Below are 18,565 nucleotides of genomic sequence, written 5' to 3' on the forward strand. Positions count from 1 at the left end.
ATTTCTAAATAATCATCGCAGTCAGATGTGAGTGGCATCTGAATCTTTCCTGATTCCAGTTCTATTCCTGGTCAGTCACTTGCCCATCAACACTGACCACTTACCATCAGAGCATGCTCCTTAGCTTTGCATAAAACAAATCCTTGTTTCCCAGTCCTGTAGCACAATAAAACAGAATTTTGTATTTGTCGTGATCAAACAACTCCATTATTCTTGGGAGACTAAGCTCGGCGCCGGTGTTTGCTCGCCACTCCACCAGTCAACTTATCACGCTTACGATTGTTAGAACGAACGTATGAACCGTTTTTGAACTGTTTTATTTATATAATTTGTTGCTACCGGTATACTTGTTTCCGTGAGTTTCAGGTGTGTTAGTATTGATTTTTCAATTAGAATTTTTAGTTACACTCTCGTTTTGTTTTGTAATTTGTAAAGTTGCTAACAGTGATACTGTTTTTTCGGGATTTCTGATGTATATGAAGTTATACAATACACAATCTTATACAATAACGTATACATATAACGTTTATACAATACATTAACCGGGCAATTAATACATTTATATTAAAAAGTCATTAAAAATAAGCTTTTTAATTTTTCGTATCCTTTTCATGGTAAGGGAGCCAGACTATTCCGAGGCGTTCCAACTTAATCCTCAGGGGTAGCGGCGCATATGTGGCTGACCTCAGGTAGGGATATCTAATCCCATATGGGGTTGATCACAGATGTCCATGGGCGGCAGTAGCCACTTACCATCAGATGGACTGCATGCTCGTCTGCTACTCCTATATTATATAAAATAAAGCTCGTAAAAAAAACGAACATGCTATGGAATTGTGAAAGAAATCGTTATTAAATAAAAATTATTAGTATCAAATCAAATCAAATCAAATATAATTATGAATAATTAAGAATGATTAGTAACTACAAAAAATCTCATAGTTCACGTAACGTCGCAACATTCCTTTATCGTACACTTTGTATGCAATTATGCAACGAGTATTTCAGAGCTTGTTCTGAAATTATAATACGATTTCAGGAATTTAGACGAGAAACGTACATTCAGTTATTTATGTTGCTTAAGTAAATGAACTTTAATATCTGAGGGATGCCTAAACGCGGTTGCTACATGTAATTTAACTGTGCATATTTAATTAGGTTCTGTATTAAATTGTGCTTAAGGTTTGAAAGTGGTTTTATGAAATGGAGGTAGCAGAGTAAACGAGCATGTTATCTAATATTAAGTGGTCATTGCCAATGGATATGACTACAATTTTTTAAAACCCCTTCTATAACGTAGGTACATGTCTACCGATTCTAAAAATCGTATTATTTCGGTAATAAATTTAGTATTAATAAAAATAAGAGCATTTGTTTATAGTCATTTTGAATTAAGCGCGAAAACGCTCGCGAGTGTCATGGCGTCCGTTGGTGACGTCACGTTAGAACATTCCATACAAAAGCTTGAAATCAAGCAATTCAGTGACATACTCAAAACTGACGTCATTTGCACCCCGTTAGCGTTTCATACAAGATGGCCGACTGCAGTATCTTATACTTTTATTTAATTGAAAATATAATATATATTAAAGTTTTTTTTAAAACAGTCATTTTTGAGAATCCTTTCAATATATTGTGTTTTCTTAAATCATTTATTCTTTGATTTTTTAATACTATCGTCATGCCAATTCTTTAAAATACCTTGTCACTTGTCACGGAAAAGTATTATGAGTAGCAAATTTCAATTCATTTGGTCCAGTAGTTTGGGAGAGGCAGACATTGCGGTAATATTTTTCGAGCATATGTGTATCATTCTTTGGCACGATTCGCCCAAACAATTTGATGGATTTTAGCATATAAGGTGTCGTTGGATTCTCCTAAATTATGGGAGTGACATATAATATTTAAGCAGTCCGGTTTTTTGTTTTTATTATAATTCTCTACTTTTCTAAGTGTATTTTTACGAAATAACTGGCTTTTTACCCAAGAATATTGAATGACATATAACTTAAACATAAATAACGTAAAGATTACTCACTCCTAACAAGAAAATGTAACCTTTTGACAGTTGTCATTGTCAATTATTTTCGTGTTTGAAAAATATTAAAAAAATGTAGTTTTTTGATCATTTACGAATGAAACGATATTTCTTCGCACTTTTTCTTCGATTTCGTGTCTTAACTGCGCATGTCGGCATTATTCCGCGTAAATTACAACATGATAGCCATTAAACGGCTGACAGAATCGTCATCCGTTTAAGTTACTTAATGGCTTTCTTCAATTACAAGGCGGTGAGATATCTATACTTATCTATGACCTTTAACTATAGATTTAAGTTTATAATGAACCATTTTGATACGCCGATTTTATCGTAGTTAAATTCGTTAACAATGGCGAACAATCACGATTTTTTCGAAAAATTGTAAGAAAATCTAAAAAAGACAATCAGAACCTTAACCGTTACAATTAAAATGCGCAATTAATTTCTCTCAGATATGAGTTTAAAATAGAAGCGTTGATTATCCACTGGGGTTTTCTAGACCAGGATTCAGTTGCAATTTTTGATGACTGTTTGAAAAAATTCTAGCATTTTATCTTTTATTTGAGCTTTGTGCCTTCTTTTTTACCTGAACGAAACCTCTTGGTAAAATTTTAGGCGAGGGAATCCTGTCAATGAATTTTCTCAATTTATTTCCTAGTTATTATGTTAAATCATATGTTTGTTTGTCTACGTCTAGATCATTATCTAAATATATAGAAATCGTTATCATCAACCCATAACTGTCCCACTGCTGGGCACGGGATATGTCTCCTCTCATAATGAGAAGGATAAGGCCATAGTCCACCGCGTTGACCAAGTGCGTATTAGTGGACTTCACATACCTTCGAGATTTTTTTTATAAATCTTTCAGGTATGCAGGTTTCCTCAAGATGTATTCCTTCACCGTTTAGCAAGTGATAATTCATTTTTAATACGCACATAACTCTGAAAAATCAGAGCGTGCGTACCTGGGATTTGAACCTCGGACCCCTCGATCGGGAGGCCGAGATATGAAGAAGAAAATATAAAAAAAAACCTAAATAGACAACTATTATAAAATTTTATTTCCATAATTTACACGAATCCCATGACTACTCATATGTTAAAATCCGTCAAGCCGTTTGGGCAGACTTATCCGAGGCGTTCCAGCTTAGTCCTCAAGGGTAGCGGCGTATCTGTGGTCGACCTCACGTAGGAATATCTGATCCTATCTGGGATTGATTACAGATGTCCACGGGTGGCAGTAGCCACTTACCATCAGGTGGACTGCATGCTCGTCTGCTACTCCTATATTTAAAAAAAAAAAAACCCTCTGCCGACATGTTAAATAGTCACAATTTGTACTAAAGCTAGTGATGTAATTATATTAAAGCACAGCTTTATGTCCTTACATTTGCATACAACTTTAGTTGCCATAAAATTAGTGCAACTTTGTCCAAACGTTGCAAACTCCTGCACTACACTGAATAACTTTGCTAACGAATATCTCGGGGTCTTGGACACTTAATTGTATCGACTATCGATAGTTGTGAATTGTGGTCCGTTTATAGTGTTGCTGAATGTACCTAATTTTCTTACCTAGTAACCTATATTTTGTAAATTATGAGTAGCAGACGAGCATGCAGTCCACCTGATGGTAAGTGTCCTACTGCCCATGGGCACCTTTAATCGATCTTAGATAAGATTAGATTTCTACCTGACATCAACCACAGATTCCTACTTGAGGATTTGTGATATTACAGTATTACAGTTAGCATAAACTGTCCCTCATAAGCTTAAAAATTAAAAGTTGTATTTGCCGTTAAAATTACAGGTTTAAAACTTCGACTTTAGAGATGACGTCATCACGTGTCACACCTAGTTGACCCCTCTCTTTCTTAACCGCGTCATGTAATTTATGGATTGTCCCTTATAGCCTAACCGACGTTTTTCGCTGAATTTCGAAAAATCACTCGTAGGCTCGAATTACTATCCCGCCCTTAAAACCCAGCTTAAAATTAAATTGCACCTTACACCTCCATACGAGACTTCGTAATAAACGGTGACCCATTTCGGAAATCGACATCCATATAATCGCACACGACGATTTTACGTAGCTAAATGCATTTCAGAAAAGGCAACGCGTTTGCAACTTTGCAACTTTATTTTCGCGCTCACATCTGTATTTCTACTCAAAAATCGACTTTGTGTTACCAGAATACGACACAAGAACCGTGTGACGGTAATACCAATGTATGCGTAGAAAAAAAGGGACAAGACTCAGGTAGAAAATGAATACAAAAGACCCGTGCGTTCTCGTTCGACTAAGTTGTATTTTACGGGTAGTTTTGCTTTCAATGCGCCCTATTGCGTTGGAATAAAGGTGGGTTTGCCGTAACAATCTATTTCTGGCTGGCTAGAAATGGTGGCTTCGGTTGGAAGTCCAAGTTCCTTGGTTGGCGGTCAAATTTTTATAGTTGGGTGCATTGAGACATTTTAGGTTAGTTTCGTATCACTATCGGTTCGTGTTTGTGCGTTTTACGTTTGTTTTAATGATTTTTGACTTAAATAGTTATTTTTCGTTATTAATAACAGTGAAGTAAGGTGTGTTAAGTGTTATTTTAGTTATTAAAGCAGTTTTCGTGTAAAACTAGTGATATTTACGAATAGTTTGGTTAAAAAGTTGTGTTGAAGTGAGATCGGTTCCAGTGTATGGATTGCAGTGTTGTATTTTTGGAAAGTGTAGTGTATTATGGTACGTTTTTGGTTTTGAGGTTAATTATTTCTAAAAATAAATAGTGTTTTAGTCCTTGTGTAATAAGTTACTGTGATAAGGGTTAGAACTGATTAAGGAACTTATCTATTTAATCTTAAACTTATTACTTATCTACTGTTATTATACAAAGCTTATGTTCCTAATTGTGTAATGAATGCCTATCAAAACAAACTGAGTATACGCAAACTTTGGAAAATTAAATTAAATCAGTACAAAATGACTGTTTGTCAGTAATTTCTTCTATATACAAATTGATCCTTAAACATATGATCAGTATACGCCCAGATTTGGTCGCATTATATTAATATAATACTAGTCCAAGTTAATCAAGTTACTAAATATTATACCTACTTATTTAAGATAACCTTTTTGGGTTCGACAGGTGGGGCCAACGCCACACTTATTTCTACCTTATAAGTACTAAGCAGATGTGTTCTGATTTGAGCGTGGTAAGGCAGAGCATGCATGCAAGTTGCAGCACAATCCTCAGAGAAAGCAAAGCATCTCAGGCCTATCTTAGTAAAACTCTTGTGCATTTTTAGTCAGTAACAGGCACCTAGAAAGGCAATTAGAAATATCAGATGTCTTAGTATTTCTGCCTCACTACAAACCAGAATACATCAGATTTTCACTACTGTTATAAGGCAGAAATAGGTATGTTGGTGATTTTTTTGCATCTGTGCTGTTGCCTCTAACTAAACCATATGATAACTTTCATATGATTTAACCAGCTTAGTCCTCAAGAATTTCAACGCATATGTGATCGGTTTCAGGTATAATCTCTGTTATATGGAGTTGGTTATACATGGCTATGGGGGCAATGATCTCTTAAAAACAACTATTTTCCAATGTTTTACTTTATATTTAAAGAAATGCACCATGTTTGTTTGTCAAGATTGTTTGTACTAGAAGAAAAATATGTATTTTATATTATTATTTTTATACAGTATATTATCTACCAAAGCCTTAAGTAATTATACAAAAAATGTCCGCCATAAGTCCGTAACCAAGATAACTGATAAGTAAGTTTTGGAAACACCTGCGAGATGACGTACCTTTAAATTTTAAAACCTTTTGGGTCATAAATATTATCACGTACTTTGTACGCTGGGAAGATAGGGTGTGATGTCATTGAACTTCAAAATAGTTTTAAAATATGTTACTTTCCTAAATGCTTAAATATGGAGCTGAAATCCTTACTAATATTATAAATCCGAAAGTAACTCTGTCTGTCTTCAGACCTAAACCACTGAACCGATTTTAATGAAATGTACAAAGATAGTCTGAGACCCGAGAAAAGACATAGGATAGTTTTTATCCCAGAAATCTCACGGGAACTAGGGATGGCGATCTAAGATCGATTTATCGGAAAATCGATCTTTTGGATCAAGAAACGATATTAGTAAGGATTGAATCGTAAACTATGCATTTGATCAAGTGATGATCCTTAGCGACGTTGTCGTCCATGAGCCCACGAAGGTTACAGAGTCGCTACGACCAATTTTCGCCAGATGGCGCCACTGTCATTCAAATGTAGGTACGAATTATCAGTTTTATGTATGTTAGTATGTCATGATATTTTCTTTTAAACGCGGGTGAAGCCGCGGGCAAAAACTAGTTGTACTATAAAAGTGGTAGAATCCTTAGGGTGGTAGCAAATGAGCGACTGACTGATGAGTAAGTTAATACAGTAAGGGGACATCCATAATTACGTCACACGTCAGGGATGGGGTAGACGAAGTGTGACATTATGTGATAAGGGGTGGGGAGGATTCCTAATTTTTGTCACATTTCAAATGTATAGATAATATAAACGGATATAAAAATAATTTCGGAAAAACTGTTCTAATCTATGACGCAATGTATGCGACGTCACACGAGGGTGTCGTTCTCCAGCGACCGGCGATTGACGCCGACTGTCCTTAGGGATTGTCTCTGATCTTCAGCCACGGTCGCCGGCGCTGTCGCTCGTATATTAAAGCCCTTAGTGATTGGACTGCGGAAGCGGCATCGCTACATAGTACATACGTATGTCCCTTATAAAAACAGTGTTAAGCGCCGCTGTGTTTTGGTTTGAATGGTGTGGTTTGAGGCGTTCCAACTTTGTCTTCGAGGTAGCAACTCCAACTGTTTATAGGATTGAATACATGTTTCAATGGCAGTGCGTACTTCAGATGAACGGCATGCTTCTTCTATGAGTATTTCTAGTTCATAAAAACGCTTTCTACAAAAGATAATCATTTCCGCTTCAACAAACAAAGCTTTTGAGTACTATTCGTTTGGAAATAACGTATTTTTCCTCTTTCCAGATGTCGGCGCCTCATTAAAATGTAGAAGACTTTCACGTTGAAATGCAAGGGCCAATGTTTGATCAAATGGGCAAGCAAGATTCGAGTTGGCGTAGAGTGAAGTGTGCTAGTGTTGTGCGGTGTTTGGTGTTGTTGGTGGTGTTGGGCCAATGTGTTGGTGGTAAGCAGATGAGTGAGACGCTGCAGCGGGCGCTGTCGGCGGTGCGGGGACCGAGTCCGGGGGCGAAGAAGCTACTCAATATTCCTGAGGATGGAGGTTAGTTTGCATGTTTTTTTGTCTACACTAATATTATAAAGAGGAAAACTTTGTTTGTTTGTTTGTTTGTTTGGTTGTAAAGAATAGGCTCAAAAACTACTGGACCGATTTTAAAAATTATTTTATCATTCGAAAGCTACATTATCTACGAGTAACATAGGCTATATATTATATGAAATATATTTGATAAATAGTTTTTTGAGGCGGTACAAAGTTTGCCGGGTCAGCTAGTGTTGTATAATCCACAATAACAACTATTTTACAATGTTTGAGAACTCGTCACACAATGAATTATGCATAACTTCGAAAGATCTGTAAAAAGACTGCGTGTGCGTAAAAATTTACGCGTAAGGCTATCAGGCCTATGATCAATGAGTAAAGATCACCTCTAAATTGTTGACGTAAGAAAATACAAGGAAACTGTTAAATCCGAAGTCTCCAGTCGCTAGAGCTCAATATTGTTTAATCCAAACGTCTATTTACTTCTACACACAAATTGTCGTGCAGTTAAATTCGTTACAAAAATTTTAAAGTCTGTTTTGGGTACAGAAAAAATGCAATGCAAAATATTCCCGTACAATCATTTTTATTTATATCTACAACTTACTTGTACCTATCACTATTATAATAATAAAATGAAAAAATAATTACATTCATCATTGATATGTGTATTATTCCCTATATTATGACATTACATCCCAAAATGTATGAACTACATATGTTAAATGCCCTAATAGCTTAAACTCCTACAACCTAATTCATCACACACATTCAGAACACTCCATCTTAAACTCCCGGATAAGGATTGACAGTGCAAACATTTAGCCAGCCCGGTGATAAATCACCCCATTTTTACCCACTTCCTGTACATCCATAACGCTGCCTTTTTACTAGCTGTCCCTTCTAATCTCCAAGATTGAAATCCGGCAATCCGTCAGGACAAAAGTCGGGAAGAGTCCCTAACAATGATCTCTAAAAGGACATCACTTAATTACTCAAAAACTTCCGCCAGTTGTAAAGGAGTGGAAGAAATCGTGGAAAGTTTGGGTATGTGTCCATTTACGGGGCGTACGGGAATAATGACGGGACTGATTAGGAAGTCTTTGTCATATTCGAGTTAAGTAATAAATTACTTTATTAAGTTATTAAGTACTGTATTAAGTTGGGTTTATTTTTTAATAAGATTAATAAGTAGGTACATCCTTCAGTCTTCATGTAAGTTTTTTAGAACAATTTCTCTTCGACATACGATATTAATAGTCACTAGACCATACGACATAGACATATAACCTAGCTAATCATCTAATTATAGCTGTTATTCTAAATATAAATACCATTTTCATTACTTCCTCACCGCTTCCTTGACCGATCCACTTTTTCTACGCATTTTATATTCTTATCTCCCCATAAGCAGCAAAGAGCAGCAAAGGATGAAAATATTACTTCGTAACGCGAGCGAAGCCGCGGGCAAAAGCTCGTTGTTAATATTTATCATCCTCTTCCTAACGTTACAATATTTACCGTCAATTAAATAATATCGTCCTATGGAAACAAGCTCAGGTTAGACTCGGGTTGACTTGCCCTTTATTAATTAACGTTAAAAGTAATTGTCAACTTCAGGTGGAGGTTGCGAGTTTCGAATGCTCGCTCCTTTTGAGATGGAGTTTCGTAATATGTCTTTCTGCTAGTTTATCAAGGTCGTTTGTTGTGACTTTGGTTAATAGAGTCTTTGGCGAGGTTTTTGAAGGTAGAACTATTTGTGGTTCGACTCCTGAGGCGATACGTATTTCTGTCTAATTATAGTAGTGATAAGCGCTGCTGTGTTTCCGTTTGAAGGGTGTAAGGGAAACATACTTATTTGGATGTCCCAACGTAGTAGAACACAAAGTAGTAAAGCATCTGTGGCGGACTTTATGTAGGACTCTAATCTTATCTGGGGTTGATTATATGCACCTGGACGGAAGTAACCAGTTACCATCACGTGGACTGCATATGGTGTGGTAAGCTTACTCCTCATGGGTAGCGGCGTATCTGTGGCCGACCTCAGGTAGGAATATCTCTCTGGGGTTGATTACAGATGTCCATGGGCGGCAGTAGCCACTTACCATCAGGTGGACTGCATGCTCGTCTGCTACTCCGATATTATAAAAAAAAACATGACTTGCTTACTTTAGTTAAACGATATGTAGAAATGTATAGCTTTGAATTTTAAACTTGGCACGGATTGACGATCGACTACTGCCGACCCGCGTGGCGCATTGGTTCCCATTTTAGTTTTTCACCAATGACATTTTATACTAGACACGTTATACGCCCACTAACTTAAGAGAAAACTTGAGCGAAACTGCTTTGATAGCACACATGCACGTAGTTTAATTTACTTACCTTTAACTACATAGACAAATGTTCTATAAGGGACAGAGCTATTAGAACAATGTGATAAAAAAAGACAACTAGTGTTTGACCTTGCGTTTCAAGTGTACGCAAACGTAAATATTGACCATGGAATATAGTGACCAATGATTACTTACTTAAAACGGGACATCGATTTTTTTATGTCAAATACTTTTTACTTGAAAAAATATAGTTAAAAATAATAAAAAACACGCTTTTATGATAAAATTAACTAAAAAGTAGAAAATAATTTTCAATATAGGTATCATTTAAGGAACAGTAAATAATATAATTGTGCAAAAAATGTGGGGCGCTTTATGAAAACTGATAAATGGAGCACCCCATGTTTTTTTTCACAATTATACTATTTACTGTTACTTAATTGACAATGGCAACGGTTCATTTCGGAGACAACGGCACGAAGCATCGAAAAAAGGGACTGTCCCGTAAAAACGGGACGTATGGTGGCTTTCCCATTGATCCGCATGCTTGTCAAAGACAAAGAAATAATGGAACAGAAGGTAAAAAATGTCCAAAACTGTCGATAATAGTTTTAGTACATCGTTTACTTAGAAATGTTATAGTACAGTTTAACTAAATAAATTATTATTATATAAAAATATAATTTGAAAGAATGTATCTATACAGATGTATCGACTGGTTTAAAATATACGATTTAAAAATTGTTTATATTTATTATCATAGATTAGTAAATATTACTCACTCCTAACAAGAAAATGTACCCAGTTTTGAGAATTGAAATAGTTGCGTAAAAAAGTTTTGCCACGTCTCCGTGCAAAAATGTCTCTAAAATATTTGAAATAATTATTTATTTATTATGTAAATTACGCAGTATTAGTTATTTATTCGTAAATTTTCTCTAAAAATGTCTTTATTTGTCAAGAATTCAAAAAAGAACTTACTATTAAGCCGTTTGTGGCTTATTTCAATTTCAAGGCGGCGAAGTATCTTTACTCATCTATGTTTATTATTATCAGTTTTATTTTACACACGACCATTAATTGCAAAGTTGTGTAAATTTTATAAATGTACTAGCTGACCCAGCAAGCATTGTGTTGCCATATAAATAAAAAAATGTTAAGGGTGAACAACCCTTATCACTTAAGAGATATGAAAAATAGATAGTAGCCAATTCTCAGACTTACTGAATATGCGTATAAATTTTGGTGAAAATCAGTAAAGCCGTTTCGCAGGAGTAGGTACAGAGTAACTAATATTGTGACATGAGAATTTTATAAACTCCTTTGCAAAAAAAACGGGCACCTTACACACACACTTTACCTTAGCTTTTCTATGGGTAAATATTATTATATTTTTAGTATGTCATTAGCTTGGATGACTAGAAATTTCTTATTATCAATGAGAATCTAGTTTTTTAACACTTTTATCCTGGTATCGGTGTTTTAGTCAATGTAAACAGAGAGCCGTGTTAAAATGGACATTTTTATGGGTATAATGAAATTAAGACTACGAGTATTTTTATGGTATTTTAATAAAAGAGACATTAAAAAATAAAAATTAATAACGAGTATGACCTCCTCTTGCAGCGATTACGGCATGTAATCGTCTTGGCATGCTTCCCACCAGGCTTTTGATGGTGTCCTGTGGAATGTGTTCCCACTCAGTCGAGATTACACGTTTAAGCTCTCTGATGTTTTGTGGAGGTGGTTGGACAGATCGTACTCGCCTTTTTAGGAGGTCCCAAACATGCTCAATGGGGTTAAGGTCGGGGCTCCGCGCTGGCCAATCCAAACGACGAATACCGACCTCTTGCATATAAGCATCTACGTCGCCAGAACGGTGGGCCCGAGCATTATCGTCCATGTAAATGGCATCTTCACCAATTACAGTCAGTGCGGGTTGTGCATTTTGAGAAAGGATTTCTGTTATGTACCTATGCGCATTTAGTGAGCCATTTTCTATGAATACTATCTCGGTACGATAGTTGGAAGTTACGCCCGCCCAAAACATAACGGACCCTCCACCATAAGGGGTGATTTCTTCAAAACACACATCGGCATAGCGTTCCCCTGGTCTTCGTAACACTCGCCGACGTCGGTCCTCACCATGCAGACAAATTCGAGCCTCATCGGAGAAGAGTACGCTACTCCAGTTACCTGGTGTCCAAGATAGGCAATTTCTAGCGAACCTCAACCGCGCAATCCGGTGCTCACGGAGTAACTTGGGGGCCCGCGCTGGTCGTCGACTACGTATATCAGCAGCTAAAAGTCTTCTCCTCACAGTCCATAGGCTAACTTGTGCTCCTCGTACCTCTTCAAGGTTTCTTTTGAGGTCTATGTAACTGCATTTGCGGTTCCTCAGCGCCTGAGTCACTAAAAAGCGATCGTCTCGCGGCTGTGTGCAACGTTTTCTCCCAGAACCTTGCCTTCTCTGAACGGAACCTGTCTCTTGGTATCGAGTCCAGGTTCTTTGTACGGTTGAACGACTCACGTTTAACCGCTGTGAGGCGTAACATTGGCTACACCCCTCTTCCAGCAGCGCTATAATTTTACTAGCTCTCATTGCTTTTTCTGCCATTACGATAGACACAAAGATATCTGTTTTAAGTCACAATAAGGCAGAATTATGCGATAAACATAAATTGTTGTACTAAAAATAACGAAAAGTTACTTTTAGTTGCTTGATAACCTTTTAACCGCAAACCCGCGAAAAGTGTCACAAAATGAAAAAGGGATTAATAATTTAAAAAACAAAAGTTTTGAATTTGGAATGAACTTTTTTTCATACCCAGACTCTTTATTAAGTGCCAGTAACATAGTTTGGCTATTAAAACCTCTGAAGAACTAAATTATTACCAATAATGTTAAAAAATCAAACCCGCCCGTTTTTTTTGCAAAGGAGTGTATATAAGATTTTAATGTTACCGTGGTTTATTTGAGGATTAATTTCTGGCTATACAAAGATTGTTTATTAAATTATGTTTAGGTTAAGGAAGAAATACGACCTTAATGATTGAAATATTTATTCAATTAAAGAAATTTTAAAATACCGTATACTATCCTATATAAATTTTATGGTAATATTTTTTATTATTTACCACAGTTATCGAAGGAAATTTAAAGATTAGGATACAGAATTTCCCATATATCGATTTTATTTTATTAAAATAAACCATAAAATGTTATATTTTGACTAAAAACACACTAATATAAAAATTAAGCAGTGGGATCTTAAACTATAACATACGACATATGAACATCGTCAGATTCAATAAAATGTCACTTTAGTTCTGTTGATCTATGACCATGCATTTTGCGTCTTTATCACTTTCATTGACAAAAACATACTTTGTCTCTTTCTGGTTACTCACGTAATCATGGCGGATCGAACACGAAAAATAAACAAAATTTAATAATTTCTCTTCATTTACGTGTGATAGGTGATTCCATGAAGTTTGTTTCTTTTTCGAGCATAATTTTTGCATTTACGCGTTGCACAAGAAGGCATTTTGAGGCTTTAAATTCAAAATAATGACGTTTAACGTGTTCAGTGACATTCGTGTGTATTACTACGCCGCGCGAGAGCGACTGGACTTGGCTGGAGTCGTTTTACACCACTTGCCGTATTTTGTATGTTTCAAGTTTTGCCCGCTTGTGGCGGATCTTTAGTTATAGATCAATGTTTTTCACAGGGTCGACTCCGGATTCGATCCCCGGTCAGACAAATATCTAAGTGATGAATAGATTTTTCTTCTGAGATCTGATTTAATTGAAACATCAAATGTTTCTGTGTGTCGATAACATCCACGATACAGATAATATCCTAGTATGGAGCTGTGAGTGCACAAATAATTATTTTTATTACTCGTATTAAATAGACTGTCTGTGACCATTTTCATCAAAATGAATAGGTACTAGTTAAATATTCAAATTATACACAAACAACGTTGCTAAATTCTATTTAAATTCCCCAGAAATTCAGACAATTCTCCAGCATTGTTCACAATACTTATACAGCTCAAACATTTAAAACTTTTGTTTCAACGGAACAATTTCACCTTTGAACAAAATAGATTAACGGACGGATGCACTTAGGTGCAAAACTTGAGTTCACCGTGAAATTTGAACTGGGAATAACTTTTGGCTCGAAGCAGGGTGAAACAATGCGTGCGGGGCGGCACGGGAGCGGTAGCGGCGCGGGCGGAGCGGTACGGGCGGTACGAGCGGTAGGAGCGGTACGGCCGAGTGGAATAATTTGCGAGTTATTCAAATGCGCGACGTTAACTATGCCGGTAGACGGCGCTTCGTTGCTGAGATTTTGTCGTGACACACGGTCTAGCTGTTTGTAGAACATTATTGGAATTATGGTAAACCTTAAATATGTAGTTTCGGGAACTTGCCGAATTAGGACACTCATTAAGTCATTAACTCCATAAGAATTAAAATCCTTATTGGCGTCTCTAGAGAACATATTAATTTTACAAAAATTGAAAAAGAAATACATATGTTATTGCGTTCCAATAATATAATTAAACTAAGTTTGTACATAGGTAAGATTGAACTTTAATACAGAAAAGACCGGTATATATTTAGTTAAGCTGATCCTAAGTCTATTAGATAGTAGTCGTTTGAGGTCTTATTGATTAAAAAAAATTAACGTGTAATATTTTGTTTTTGTTACTATAAATTTGGTGTACAATAAAGAGTTTTTGTATTGTATTGTATTGTAACCTGGTCCAACACCAATCTGCATAGGAGTACACACACACACATAGATACACACACAATCTCGTTACAATGTAATAGTAAAACATTATTAATATGTTCGCCGACTCGATCTAGCCGTATGTCACCAAAGTAACGAATACCTGAAATTCAAAGCGATTTTTAAATAGATTATTAACCACTGCTGCGCTCCTTAGCAGCGCATTAGCGTTGTTACGATACAAACCGTCGTTGTACCTCGAATTGTTTCAGTTAATTTATATGTTAAACTGTTTAACGCGAGGAATAGAGGCGTTCATCTCGGAGTTATGCAGATTTGGACCGCTCATGGAAGTTTAAGTTTTAGTCCGCGAAGAAATATTTGCAACTGTAAGGCAATTGAGGTTGTAGGAATATAAATTTGGGTTAATGCTGTGAACTAATGGTGCAGGGATATTACTGTTCTATGTAAATACATGTATGTCAGTAGAATCTTTTGTGGTTAGGCTGTGACGGCACTACTGTCACACCGTTCCTAATGTGAGCTGGTTTAAGCGCCACTAAGTTTTGATTTGGATGATTTGGTAAGGGCACTACTGTCGAACTTATTTCCTAATAAGAGCTGTGTAAAGCGCTGTTGTGTTCTAGTTTGAAGGGTAGATAGGTAGGCATTCCGACTAAGTCCTTAAGGGTGGATACGCACTGACGAATATCGACATCAGACATACTTCTAATCTTTTTTTTTTTAAAGTAATACAAGAGTAGCAGACGAGCATGCAGTCCACCTGATGGTAAGTGGTTACTGCCGCCCATGGACATCTGTAATCAACCCCAGATAGGATTAGATATTCCTACCTGAGGTCGGCCACAGATGCACCGCTACCCCTGAGGACTAAGCTGGAACGCCTCGGAAAAGTCTGTCTCCCTTACCCTTCAAACCGGAACACAGCAGCGTCTAACACTGCTGTTATTAGGTAGAAATAGGTGTGACGGTGGTGCCTCCGGAGTCGAACCACAAAGGGTTCTACCACCTTCTGACTTTTGGACTTCATAAGTCCATGATGATGTTGAGATGTCCATGGGCTTCAATGACCATTTTTTTAATATCGACGGTGAGTGGTCTCTGCCACCCATTGGTTTATATAATTTTTCTACTACTGCCACTCCTGAGGGCTAAGTCGCCTTTTATGTATGTAAGTATAGTTACTATCATATTACCATATATTATTAAAGATTACTCGCTACTAACAAGAAAATGTAACCTTTTGACAATTGTCACTGTCAATTATTTTTGTTTGAAAAATATTAAAAAAGTGTAATTTTTACATCATTTACGAATGAAACGATATTTCTTCGCACTTCTTCGATTTCGTGTCTTAACTGCGCATGTCCGCATTGTTCCGCGTAAATTACACCATGACAGCTGTTAAACGGCTGATAGAATTGTCAGCCGTTTAAGTCATTTAATGGCTTCCTTCAATTACAAGGCGGTCAGATATCTATCTATATTTATCTATGCATATCACTAAAATTTTCCCTTTTTTTGTGTTGCTTTTTGCTTTATGTTATATTTTTCCCTTTTTGTTATTTCATTAGTGTTGCATTCATCTGAATAAAACTTTTCTATCTTCTTTCAATTTCATAAAACATATCATCAATAAGCTAGATTTCGAAAAGGAAATTTAAATATACAGAAAATATTACTTGCATTATTCTTGTATCGCTGAAACGAATATTACTTTTGGGATTTCATTAATACGATCGTATGGGACCGCTTAATCTCATGTGTGGATTTTATATGTAATCGAATGCCTTGGAATATGTTTCGTATGATCTTGGATTATCGAATTCTATTTCCGTTTCAAAATAATTTGATTTGTAAGTTAGAGAAGTAATACACTAGAAAGAGGAGGCTTGAAGCATTCGAAGGTACTATTTGTGGCTTATGAAGGTAACACCGCCACACCTATTTCTGCCTTTTAACAGTGGTAAGCGCTGCTGTGTTCTGGTTTGAAGGGTGTGGCAAGGGAGGCATACTTCTCCGAGGCGTTCCAGCTTAGACCTCAGGGGTAGCGGCGCATCTGTGGCCGACCGCAGGTTGGACCAATCCTATCTGGGGTATATTGCAGATGTTCATAGACGGCTGTAGCCACCATTAGATGGACTGTAAACTCGTATGCAACTTCTATATTAAAAAACCTCATGCGACATTTCTTTCATTTCATTTCTAGCAGACTTTCGTCGAATTCCCTGCGACTATCGACGACCGTCGTCAGCGACGAGCATACGTATAGTCCGCTCTCATTATAGAAATGAATCACGTCGCTATAGCAAATTATATGACTACACCTCATATGACTTCAGAGCGGACTAGAAGTTTGGCGAGGACTATACATGTTTAAGCTCACATCTTAGCTTTCTTTCTTTAAAATTCCCGTTATAATTTCCAGACATATTGGTACTCGTACATTTAAACTTGACGTCACTTAAACTGTCTTGGAATTTCGAAAAACGAATCCCATCCAATCCTCCACCATCGATTTCGGCGGAAATGACGTCAAATTGACACGGACCACGTATTATTGACAGATTCCCGATATTTTGACAGATTTCATTGCTGGCTGTCTCTCACAAAACTTTATGTACCAAATCCTTAATAGGTTTCGGGAAAATTAAATTTCCACGAATATAAGGAACGCTGGTTAATATTTCGATGGAATTTGTAGTGATGTTCTTAACCGAGTTCCCGAGGAAACGAGGTTATTTATTCGGATAGGTTCATTTTTAATATTTTCTTGTACTTTTGTTCTTTTTTTGTTTTATTCAATGTTCATCATGGATTTAAGGAGAATCCTTAGTAAAGTAAAGCTTATGAGATTATTACTAAATGTTTTTTGCATCCATCTTTTTGATGATCTCATCTGATGAATGGAATGAACTAACCTTAAATACTTTAAATCTAATCGGTTCCCATTGCGTTTTGATTATATTTTAGTCGATGCACATTTGTGCATAGTATAAATAAAATTAGGCTCGACTTGGCGGAGGCACTGCCGTGCCTCCTGATTTACATCATAAGGAAACGTATACTACATATATAAAAAGTTTCTCAAAGGTGTGTGGATTGGGGAAGCCAGTGCAGTATAGCCGTATAACCGCAGAATGTGACCCATTCTCCTCTTTCGAAAAGGAGAGTCATGCCTAGCAGTGGGCCAAAAATGAGTTGACGACGTCGACCCACATTCAAATCTCAGTAGGTTGGACATAAAATCCGGTGTAACTATTTTATTTATGTTATTACATATATAGGAGAAGCAGACGAGCATGAATTCCACCTAATGGTAAGTGGCTACTGCCGCCCATGGACATCCGTAATCCACCCCAGATAGGATTAGATATTCCTACCTGAGGTCGGCCGCAGATGCGCTGCTACCACACCAAGAACTATTCAAACCAGAACACAGCAGCGCTTAACGCTGCTGTTATGAGCTAGAAATAGGTATAGCGGTGGTGCCGTCAGAGTCGAACCACAAAGGGTTCTACCACCTTTAAACTTATACAGGAGAATTTTCTTTGACCGACCAGTCAAGCTGTTTTTTCCTCAAATTCTTTATCTATCCATCCTTATCACTCCCGACTCTTCCCGTTACGTCATCACATCAATCCTGCTATCTGCGCGCGTTTACCGTAATGGCCGGAACTCAATTACGAAGGCGGGAAAAATTCACTGACTAATTTTAGGCAATCATTCTTGGCTGATAAAAAGTTTTGAAAATGCTACACCGTTTAGGATACTTAATAAATACCTTCGGGTCTCACCTAAAAGGTTTCGTTGTTGTAACGATCGCTAAATCTTCCCGGAAACCTTAGATTTGCGAATGAGGGGGGTATATTTATTAGATATTTTAAGTCAAGAACAGTTATTCATTTTTTTTATTAATTAAATACTGAAGTAACAAAGCATAGTTACAAACCAGCTAATGTTAAGTCACCATTATCTCTCATGGTTATTTGTAATCAACCCCAGATAGATTCCCTCTGAGGCTGGCCACAGATGTGTTTCCCCCCTGAGGACTAAGTAGCAACGTCTCGGATAAGTCTCCCTTACCACACCCTTCAAAACGA

At 36.8% G+C, this 18,565-nt stretch overlaps 1 protein-coding gene across 2 annotated transcripts in view; it reads left to right on the top strand.

Moving 5' to 3' along the window:
• Positions 1-18,565, top strand: part of LOC140754828 (uncharacterized) — a 712,244-nt gene that overhangs the window by 229,095 nt on the left and 464,584 nt on the right. The window contains exons 1-2 of one of the 2 annotated variants that reach the window (XM_073089942.1): positions 4,583-4,775; positions 7,106-7,361. In XM_073089942.1, coding sequence (XP_072946043.1) covers positions 7,148-7,361 — 214 coding nt within the window. In that variant the 5' untranslated portion in view covers positions 4,583-4,775; positions 7,106-7,147. Of the gene's footprint in view, positions 1-4,582; positions 4,776-7,105; positions 7,362-18,565 lie in introns of those variants that run through there. The other variant, XM_073089941.1, reaches the window with a different exon arrangement.

The sequence above is a fragment of the Epargyreus clarus genome, unplaced genomic scaffold, assembly GCF_041222505.1.
Source record: "Epargyreus clarus isolate Ecla_fem2 unplaced genomic scaffold, WU_Ecla_fem_2.2 ptg000031l, whole genome shotgun sequence".
NCBI classification, from domain to species: Eukaryota; Metazoa; Arthropoda; class Insecta; order Lepidoptera; family Hesperiidae; genus Epargyreus; species Epargyreus clarus.